This window comes from Denticeps clupeoides, chromosome 8, assembly GCF_900700375.1.
Source record: "Denticeps clupeoides chromosome 8, fDenClu1.1, whole genome shotgun sequence".
In the NCBI taxonomy this organism is placed as follows: Eukaryota; Metazoa; Chordata; class Actinopteri; order Clupeiformes; family Denticipitidae; genus Denticeps; species Denticeps clupeoides.
Window position 1 is genome coordinate 20914822 of NC_041714.1, and position 10507 is coordinate 20925328.

The 10507-nt window shown below is 49.1% G+C and overlaps 1 protein-coding gene across 5 annotated transcripts; it reads left to right on the top strand.

Annotated features, from left to right (window-relative positions):
- Positions 1-208: 208 nt before the first annotated feature.
- On the top strand, positions 209-5593 carry LOC114795813 (isoaspartyl peptidase/L-asparaginase-like). Of its 5 annotated transcripts, none has more exons than XM_028989473.1 (7): positions 209-297; positions 879-1079; positions 1147-1289; positions 2306-2460; positions 2551-2672; positions 3978-4088; positions 4979-5193. In XM_028989473.1, exons 2-7 carry the CDS (start codon positions 887-889, stop codon positions 5191-5193), a joined length of 939 nt encoding a protein of 312 aa, XP_028845306.1. In that variant the 5' UTR covers positions 209-297; positions 879-886. The 5 variants fall into 5 exon arrangements, with proteins under 5 accessions (XP_028845306.1, XP_028845309.1, XP_028845310.1 ...); XM_028989476.1 differs by lacking the exon at positions 209-297 and adding an exon at positions 304-484; XM_028989477.1 differs by lacking the exon at positions 209-297 and adding an exon at positions 494-789.
- Positions 5594-10507: the final 4914 nt, after the last annotated feature.

A 10507-nucleotide genomic window follows, 5' to 3' on the forward strand; every position in this document is an offset into this window, starting at 1 on the left:
CTAGACTACTACCACCCTCTATGCCACAGTACTATGGTAGGGATCTGGACTGTTTGAGAATATTCTGGACCTCCCCCATTGTATTTTTAATTTTTAATGTTTTTGTATTTTCTAGTATCCTTCATGTTTGGGCGCCGAGTCTGTATATTTATTTCCTGTATTCTGCCAATGCCACACCAAACCCCCGCCACTAGGGCGGCGCCCAAGGGCCAGCAGGACGAGAGCGCTGCACCGGCCGCTGATTTAGAGCCGAGGCAGCCGCGCTGTTCATTTCGAGTTTCTTGTGGGTGAATGCAGGTAAGCGAGTCGGTCGCAGAAACACATGTAGAGGAAAGAGAAGAAGAGAAGAACGTCTTGTTCACATGTTGTGTGAATGGATGGAACCTGCACTTAGAAGATGAAAGTGAAGCGTTTTGCCCGTTGTACATCATGGGTTTTGTGCTGGAGCGATTTGGGATCGAATCAGTATGAGACGGAAGGCAATGTATGTTAGTGTACCAAATATGTCGGTGTAAAAGTACGTCATGTGACCGTGTTTTAGGTAAGAGTGCGCAACACGGCGGCTGAATTCGAGCAGAGGCAGCCGGAGTAGCGTTCATGTGTGATTGCAGTTGTGCAATGAAGGAGTGAAGGAACCCAACCCTCTCCCGCACTGGTTATTGTTTTAACCAAGTGTGCTACAAACCGATCGGCTGAAGCACCCGCAAGCTGTGTGGCGGGTCACATGTCCAATAAAATTTTATTTGCACCGTGGCCCCTGTCAGAAAGACTCTTTAGGTCAGCTGAACTGTAAGCTCATAGTGCTTTGTTTGTGTGCATTCAATTCATCCATCCAAGTATTTGGACATCAGTGTGACCCACTGAAATAATTTCCACAGAGATAATCATGTTGCCGGTGGTGGCGGTGCACGGAGGAGCTGGGACTATCCCGAAGGAGAAGGAGAGAGAAATGGCTGTCTGCGCGGGCATGAGAGATGCAGCCCGGGCGAGCTACGGCGTCCTCAAGGCCGGCGGCAGCGCCGTGGACGCTGTGGTGGAGGCAGTGAGGCTGCTGGAAGACAACCCCCTCTTCAATGCGGGTAAACACACACACTCGCACACGCCGAGCAGCAGAATTACGAGGAAATGCCGTCATTTGCTTGGCAGGACGGGGCTCGGTGCTGACGGTGAATGGAGGGGTGGAGATGGATGCCATTGTCATGGATGGACGTACGTTGGCCAGCGGGGCGGTGGCTGCGGTCAAGCGTGTGGCTAACCCGGTGAAGGTGGCCAGGCTTGTCATGGACAAGGCACAGTACTTTTGTCACTTTTTTTCTTTTGTCAACGTTTTGACGTTTAGATCACCTGGTTGTTATGATTAAGACTAGAATACTTTTTGCGACAAGTTCAACGCAAAACACATGCGCATGAACAGTGCAACCAGGCAGAAGCTCCTTAAATGTCCTCTATTATGAAAATGTGACTTTGTGAGATGATTGAACATTAATACGAGTTCCCCCGGCCTGTCTATGGTCCCACAGTGGCTAGAAATGGTGATGGGTGTAAAGAGTGCTTTGACCATTCTGCTTCACCGTTCAGAGTGGTCTGATCTGGAATTTGTCATCATAAGGGGAAAGGTTACCTCTGCCCAGGGCAGATTCCCACCCCTCCCCTAAAACATTATTCCCACTGACCGTCATAGCTTCCAAACCTGATAAACATTCCAGTTACTCGGTAATTGGATGTAAAAATGAGCACAAATAAAAAAATTTTTTTGTTTTGTCACGTGAGACTCAGAAGAACCTTTTTTTTTTTTCTGGAAAAACGGCAACACGACATCCTGTCTGCACCAAACGTTGTGCTTGGTGGATGTTGTTCATGACGTCATTTCAACTTCTATAGGCCGCTCTCCTCCCCGATCCGCCTCTCTCCTCCTCATTAGCATTTAAAGCTACAGACATGGAAACGTCTGTAGAAATCCTGGGAAATCTCATCGTGGGACTGGATCAAAGTGACCGTGATTCTGCACCACGGCTGCAGAGTTTATCTTGGTCTCATCAGACTACAGGACGCAGCGTGTGGTCCGATCTCAGGCTTCTTATAGACACGGCCATCTTTCTGTAGATCCCCAGAGAGTTCTTTGACATGAGGCGACATGTTGAACTTCCAGTGACCGGTATGAGAGAGTGTGAGAGCGACAACGCCGAGTTTAACACACCTGCTCCCCGTTCACACCTGAGACCGTGCAACGCGAACCAGTCACATGACACATAGGGAGACGCACTCGCACTAAAATGTCTGGTCCCCTCATGCCTTTTCTCTGCAGACCAGCCACATGTGTCTAGCGGCTGACAGCGCGCTGCAGTTCGCCAAGGAGATGGGCATCCCGGAGGTGTCTGAAGAGTCTTTGAAAACGGACTATGCCGTAATGCGTTGGCAGAAAAACCTGGCTCCAGATGCGGACCCCGTGGTGTCTCAAATGTGAGCAACGTGCCCCTCTTTTTACGTTTTATTTGTCTATGTCGGAGGATGCGTTGTCTTTTTGAACGGGTGTCTCTGTGTGCTGTCCAGGGGGAAGATGGGCACGGTGGGGGCAGTGGCTGTTGATGTCGAGGGCAACATCGCCTGTGCCACTTCCACCGGGGGCTTCATCAACAAGATGGATGGGCGAGTTGGGGACACTGCCCTCATAGGTGGGTAATACTTATTTGAGAAGTAACCCTCACGATACAAGGCAGCCATGCGTAGAGGCGTTATTTGGTCCGTGATAATACACATCCGTTTTTATTTTATTACATACAATGCCACAATTAAAAAAAAGTTTTCAACACTGACCTATAAGCCGACATGATCAGTGTTAACAACCTGTACTTTCCCATGATGCCCCTGTGTGGAGGAGAGAGCTGAATATCAGACATGGTGATTCTGATTGTCATTGTGAAACACCGCAGCACAACACACGGTGTCACGGTGAAACGTGTCCCCTGCTTTTAACATCACCCTTGGTGAGCAGTGGGCGGCCATGATGGTGCCTCAGTGGTACCTTGGCAGTTCGCGATTCGAACCGGCAACCTTGCGATTACGGATGCGCCTCCTAACCTGCTAGGCCACCACTGCTCTAAAGTGAACCAAAAAAAAGACACTTGTCAGTCCAGCTATCAGGGAGTACAAAGCGTAACGATTGGTTAAGTGGGTGTGGCCTGATTTACCCTGTCCCAGAGTGAAAAGTGCATCAGGGCAAGAAGTTTTTTTTTTTTTTTTTTTTTTTTGTTAATGGTTCAGGGAGCATGAGGCATTTTGAGAATTTTTGAGAGGTTTCTTGCTTTATGCAGTAGCTTGATTTATTTATTTTTTTCCCCATCACTGAAACGCTTGTGCTAATCCCAGGTAGTGGTGCTCCAAATAATAATAATTTTAATAGTGATAATAATAAGACACGGTGAATTGACTGGGCAGGGAAGTTTAAAGAATGTGCTTTAACCAGCACACATATTAATTCATGTTAAAGGGGTGGTGAACCTTGACCCCCGCGATGTGAAGGAATGTGCAATAATGTTCAGCCAGTCGTGAAAGATCATTACCTGCTGGGTTAATGGTTGGCTTTCAGGATTCCATCCACCAATAAGAACGCAGGGCCTTAAAGGAGCTCGAGTCATAAACAGGACATGGATTCATATTCATGGCAGGAAACACACACACACACACACACACACACACGCTCTCTCTTCCTACAGTTTGATGCGGACTTTCCCTACTTTCCCTGAATCATGCTGGCCCACCAGAAAGCTTATCTGAGTGACTCCCCTTCAGCCTACAGTATCAGCTCATTTAAGATTGCTAATTAAATTCTGGCCTAAAAGCCGATTTGCGATAGAAGTAGAGGGGGAATCGCCATGAACTGCGACCGACTGTGTAGCACCGCCCTCTAGTGGCCAAATGTCAGGACAACACTTCTTCCAAATCCTCTCCTGTCCCACATCCTGTCCATTGCTTTGCAGGGTGTGGAGCCTACGCCGATAACAGGGTGGGGGCTGTGTCACCCACCGGCTACGGGGAGGCTATCATGAAAGTCACCCTTGCCAGGCTGATCATCTTCTACATGGAGCAAGGTAAAGTACAAAGGGAATGTCACAGAGAGGACCCCTCAGCTCTCTTCCTGTGTGCCCTGACCGCACGGTTAGTTCCACGTTATCACAAATAACACGGCGTCAGGCCTGCAGCCCTGAAGCGCCACCGTCAGCTGTTCCTGAAAGTCAGCGTGTCCCCTGCTCTGTTTATGTAAACATAACCCGGGCCCCGTGGGGTCAGGGTGGAAATACTCACCCCAGCTCTGAATTTTTGGGGGCGCGGGCCCTTATCAGCGTGGAAGGCGCAACCGCAACACCTCGAGTAGCCGGGCGCTGCCGAGGACACGGACGTTTGCAGTCGCCCCTCCCAAGCGGGCAGTGGCTTCAAAGATTAACCGTTACCCACATGCCGCGGCGGTTCCCAAGAGGACGCGAGGTTATTCGTGCATGTCGGGCCGTGCAGGTTCAGCATGAGAGGTCACCTTCAGGTCAGGTGACCAGGAACTGTTCCAATTATCCAAACCGTGGGTCAGTAAGAGTCATGCCAAAGATGTTCAGTAACCATAATCCAGATTCGACAGAGGCTTATTGTCAATACAACAGTATACAGTGTCTTGAAATGATGTTTCACACAGACCCACCACTCTGCCATTACAAAATATAGATTTAGATTACACATAATATGAATTTTAAAAATTGCACTGAAATTAAACTAGAATTAAGTACCTATTTAGACTACAAAGACTAAAAAAATGTCTGTACACTAAACAAGGACATCATATAAGACGTTATATAATTTAGCAGTTTTATTGTATTTTTTGTGTCACTGTTAATCTAGAATAAATCGTGGCAGCACTGAAGACGGTGCCATTTCCCCTTCACCTGCAGTTGTAATGGGAACGTAACGTTGTGCTCATGGTGTCTCCTGGCAGGAAAGTCCGCCGAGGAGGCCTCTGACCTGGGCTTGGCCTACATGAAGGAGCGGGCGCAGGGTCTTGGAGGGGTGGTGACCGTGGACTCCCGGGGGGTCTGGGCAGCTCGTTTTACCAGCCTGCAGATGGCCTGGGCCGCGGCGCAGGACGACGTGATTCACTACGGCCTGTTCCATGGTGAAGATTTCACCCAGCCGGCACAGCAGCAGTCATGACGGCGGCACGTTGCATCGACCCCGTCCACTCACACACAGATTCCTGATCGCTTTTAATGCAATGTAAATTATAGTTTACTGGACTTAACCAAGATGTTGGTCCCGTAATGATTTGTGATTTGTCAGCGCTCATTATAATACCCCTGAGCAGTGCTGATTATCTGTTTCACTGATGTCAAAAAGACGCGATTTTGTACTTGCGGCAATTAAAAACGTGACAGAGATTTCCTGTTGACTCACAACTGCGGTTTAAGAGAGGCTTTTGGCCCTCTGGAGTGCAAAGTGGGCAGTGGTGGCCTAGCGGGTAAGGAGGCGGACCCGTAATCGGAATCCTGTGAGTTCGAATCTCGATCTGTCGAGGTGCCACTGAGCAAAGCACCGTCCTGGGTGCCTGTCATGGCTGCCCACTGCTCACCATGGGTGACGTTTAAAAGAAGAGGACACATTTTGTTATGTCACCGTGTGCTGTGCTGCAGTGATCCTGAAAATGTAATGTAATAAGCAATCAGTGCAATCAATAAAAACCTGTTGGTCTTTTTGCAATGCAAATTATTGCATTTAATGCTCTGGTCTTGGAGAAAGACAGGAAAGCATGTTAAACACACTTCGGTTGCTAAAAATACCACTCACCATCTCAGAAATATTGATAAAGTGCAACCATGTATTCTGTGCATGCTGTTATTGCTGTAATGCTGACTTCATTGATTATTATGCAGCATGAGAACCGACCAAGACATGGAAGCAAGGCTACATTTCACCTCACTAGGCTGTTCGCGTCTTGATAGATTTTAAGCAGTGTTGGCCTAGCGGTTAAGGAAGCGCCCCCTGTCATGGCTGCCCACTGCTGAGGGGTTAAATGCAGAGGACAAATTTCACTGTGTGCATCTTGTGCTGTGCTGCTGGGTATCACAAGTGACAATCACTTCACTTTATTTATTAATGTTTTTATCAGTATACATTTTTTAAAACTCAATTTAAATATTAAGTCTTTCCATGGTATATTTAAATATAAAGGCATACTTTCCTTCTTTATTAGAATGGGAACAGAATGTCAGGGTTTCTATACTATTTCAGTTCGTGTCTGTTATTTGCAGAACTGAAATTCATCAACTCCAAAAATGACCCGCACAGAGTCACATTTCCCTGGCAAAATCTTGACCTCTATCAGAGGAGAGTGTTGTGGTTTGAAACACGGAGGTGGGTGGAGGTGAGGAGCGTCACATGACTGGTAATGTTCCACAGATGGATCACCAGGGGCTGCTTATGGTCACAACAAAGAGGGAGTTGCCGGTGGCTACAAACCATTCTGTGTGTGTGTGTAGTGAAAGCTGGTTCAATCGTTACGGAACCTGTTTCTGTCCACTTTCTGGGTGTTTGTGAGCAAAATATGTTGGGTGATAGTGGTAGGTCCCACACCCTAGTATTAGGCCTCACTCTCAGTTCAAGGACATCTTTCTTTGTAAAATGCACAATTTATGCATGTTTCGAAATAATAATAGTCATGATTATCATCATCATCAAAGTCTTTAATTATCGTGCAAAGCTGTGCTTGGAGTTTCCTTTAATGATTTTCTTTCACTTCTTTTTCTTTTTTCACTTCTTTTTTTAATCATATAGCAAACTTCAGCCCATTCTGCCTGATCTTCAGCCACGTCATAATTACCATAGATGTGTTCCTTCAGAGCTAGACTGCCACATTATTTGTGAACACTGAAAGTGCCACTTATTAGCAAATTATTGATTCAATACCAGTGGCCAGTTCAAAGTTTCAATCTTCAATCTATAGCTATTCAAAAAGTGTAAAGTGAAGTGATTGTCAAATGTGATACGCAGCAAGGCACCGCGCACGGTGGCACACAGTGAAATTGTTCGTCTGCATTTATCCCATCACCCCGGGGAGCAGTGTGTCGGGGACGGTGCTTTGCTCAGTGGCACCTTGGCGGATTGGGATTCGAACCAGCAACCTTCTGTTTACGGGGCCGCTTCCTTAACCGCTAGGCCGCAAGTGCCCCAAAGTACCTTTTTAGGCTAAACTAGCACTGTATTCAAAACATCTATAGGCTCCAATATACAGTAATAAAGTCAAAATTGTCTTTCAGCTGATTCCATATATAGTGCACTTTGTAGTGAATAAGTGGATGGTTCATCCACAACATTAAACCCCGGCAAGGTCAAAGTCTTAAGAGACAGTGTTGTCCCCTGTCGGTTTGTTGATGTGTCAGTGGATTTCAGATCTGACTTCTGTTTTCACATATGCGGCATGTTAAATTAATTCCATATCATTGTGTCAAGCGATGTTGTAATATGATGTGATGTGTACTTATGATATGTATGTTGCAAATGCATGTGAAGCCATTTATTGTGTATAAATCATAATTATATTTGCATCCCATACCAATGATAAGGCATCAGGGGGTGTACCCTTAAACATCAGACGTCTTGTTTATTGGTCCCTGCTTGCATTCATAGCACATGGCTGTTTGTGTACAGTAGGTTGTGAGCACAATGACATTGAGCTTTCCACACACCGCCTGTAAACAACAGCTCGCCAAAAAAAAAAGCACTGAGCGAATTTATTATAATATCATTATAATATTTATTATTAACGGTTTCTCGCTGGAGGTGCCTGCGAGAAAAAAAATGACTTTGAGCCGCCGAACCGGCGCAAAGGTCACGGGGGGGAGACGCTGCATGCGCGGCGCTGCAAAAAGCAACGGACGCCGCGTCACCGGTGAGCGCGCCGCGGCCTCCCATTGGCCGGGCGGCGGAGGGGCGGAGCGACGGGGCGGCGCTCCGCTTAGAAAAACTCCGGACTGACAGATTGGCCAGTGCGGGTGACAGCTACAGTACGGTCGGTCGGACGAGGAAGGAGCCGAGCGGCCCCCACCCTTCCAGTTGCCATTTTTCTTTTTTTTTTTTTTTTGGTCAAGTTAGTTGTTTTTTTTTTTTTTTTCGTTTCTTTTTTCTCCGCGTTACGTAACTATTCGCCGCGGAAGACCGCTTTTTATCCCCCTCTCACGGCGCGTCTTCAGCGGCGGAGGGGAGACGGGCGCCTCGTCGCCCGGCAGCGCCGAAGAACACGGACGAGAGAGAGAGAGAGAGAGAGAGAGAGGAAAAAAGAGAGAGAGAGAGAGAGAGAGGGACAAAAGCGGGAGAAAGAAAAAAGTCAAAAGAACATGGCGATTGTCGCCTGAACGCGGACGGGTTCTCCCAGGAGCGTAGCGGCGACGGGGAGCGCGACGTCGCCGACTCCGCCGAAGTAAGTTGGGGAGAAAAGTTGCTGCTGCTGTCGGTGTCGCGTCGTCCGGCGTGAAGTTGTCGAGTTGTCGCCTCGTTGTCGTTTGTCCGATGGACGATAGCGGCGTGTGACAGGCCGGTCGCCGTCCTTGTTCAGGAAACGGAGGTAGAAAATTAAAAAAAAAAGAAAATCTACATCCAGACCCAGATCTGTATTATAGTCACCTGAGGTGTCGCGCCACAAGGCTTGCGACACGGGACAGATGTTCGCACAACATCTGCAGGCCGCTGTGTTTGTAAAGGCCAGGACAACAGGAACATATTTTAACTGGGTGACATATGCTAATTTATATATAATATAAATAAATTGGTCTGTTTATTGAAGTCATTGGCGGTTTCCACGGTAACAACTTTGTCCCACTGGTCGTGGTTAAATAATGGCCCGGTGGTGGGAAGTGGGCACACTGTGCGTGTCTGGCAGGGCTTTGACCTCTGAGCGACCTTTGGTAGGCTGCGTGGTTAATCAGTGTCGGGGTGCCACGGTCGGCTGGCCTGTCACCTGCCAGGGCCGTGCTCGGAATCGGGCCGCCGCGCTTATTCCCCGACCGGGAGACGGGCGCGAGCCCCTGACCCCCATCGCAAGGTCACCCGGGCCCCGAGTCCTCCGGGACGAAACGGCGGCGTGGAAGAATGAATGGAAACGCTTTTTTTCCTTCGTCTCTCGAGGGACGCGGGGCGTGTCCCATCAGATAGAGGACGAAACGCGTGTGACTGACGCTGAACAAACGGCGGCACAGGAAAAGGGCCGAGGTGGGGAGCGAGTGGACGGGCGGGCGGAGGCCGCTGGAGTTTGCCGAACCTCGGCTGCGAGGGTGACAGCCCGATAAAAGGCCAGAAGCGGGTCTGTCTCTCTCTCTCTCTCTCTCTCTCTCTCTCCCCCCCTCCTCGACCTCGCCCCCCCTCGGAAGGAGTTGTGCGGCGCTGGCCGTTCGCCGTCACGAGGGACGCGGCTCAAGTCTGATTTGGAGAGAATGCTTTGATGGGGCCTTGGTCTTAGGGGAAGTCTATTTTCTTTTTCCCCCTCCCCTTCCTCAATCCCAGAATCTTTGTGCACCATGAGGCCGCCGGAGCCGCCGCCTTTTTCCAGGCGTTTGCTCTTTTTTTTTTTTTTTTTTTTCTTTTCTTTCTTTCTTTTTTTTTTTTTTTTGAAAAAAAACCTCCGATTTCCACGCCCCCAAAAACACGACCTCGCCGCGTCCTCGTCCACCTGAGAAGATTTCCCGCCCTGGCCCGTCTGGGCCGTTCCAGCTGTCCAGCAGGATCTGGCGAACCACACAGCTGAGGAAGAGTGGATTGTAATGGCAGTGTGCGGATTGGGGGATAGTGGGGACGTACGGAGGGGCGCGGGCCGCCTTCTGCGTCATATCTGTGTTAAAAAAAAACCAAAAATCCGACGGCCCTGCGCAATTAATGAACTGAACTAACGAAACGTAACTGAATAAGTTACTTTTGAGGGTGATTGTCACTTGTGACACACAGCAGCACAGCACACGGTGCACACAGTGAAATTTGTCCTCTGTATTTAACCCCTCACCCTCGGTGAGCGGTGGGCAGCCATGACAGGCAGTGTGTGGGGACGGTGACTTTGCTCAGTGGCACCTGGCGGATCGGGATTCGAACCGGCAACCTTCTGATTACGGGGGCCGCTGCCTTAACCGCTAGGCCACCACTACAGCTCCATGACACCGAATTACCTGTTCCGCGTCTGCACACGGAACCCGGAACCCAGCCGTTAAGTTTAAGTTGTTGCCGTGCAACCGGCTGGCGGATGCGGGCCCAGTGGTTTCGGACGAGTCCACCAATAGGGGCCGGAAAAATCTAAAGAAAAGCGAGCGGGCGGGCAGGCGGCCTTGTAAACGTCACCCGGGCGCTGAGCAGCCGCTTCAAACGAGGGCCGGACGAGGAGAATGGACGGAGTTTTCCCTTCTCTTCCCAGAAACCCTACCTCGCCCGGGGCTCGCTTTACTATCTGTTAACAGCGCTTTCACTTTTAATGGCTGCCGTCAGAGGGGAAGGA

What these genes read in the sequence shown, in the direction of transcription:
- LOC114795813 (XM_028989473.1), top strand. Translation starts at nt 887, where the DNA reads ATGTTGCCGGTGGTGGCGGTGCACGGAGGAGCTGGGACTATCCCGAAG. An exon ending in CCAGGCTTGTCATGGACAAG is followed by an intron (nt 1,290 to 2,305) that starts GCACAGTACTTT and finishes TTTTCTCTGCAG; the next exon opens with ACCAGCCACATGTGTCTAGC. An exon ending in CATCTTCTACATGGAGCAAG is followed by an intron (nt 4,089 to 4,978) that starts GTAAAGTACAAA and finishes GTCTCCTGGCAG; the next exon opens with GAAAGTCCGCCGAGGAGGCC.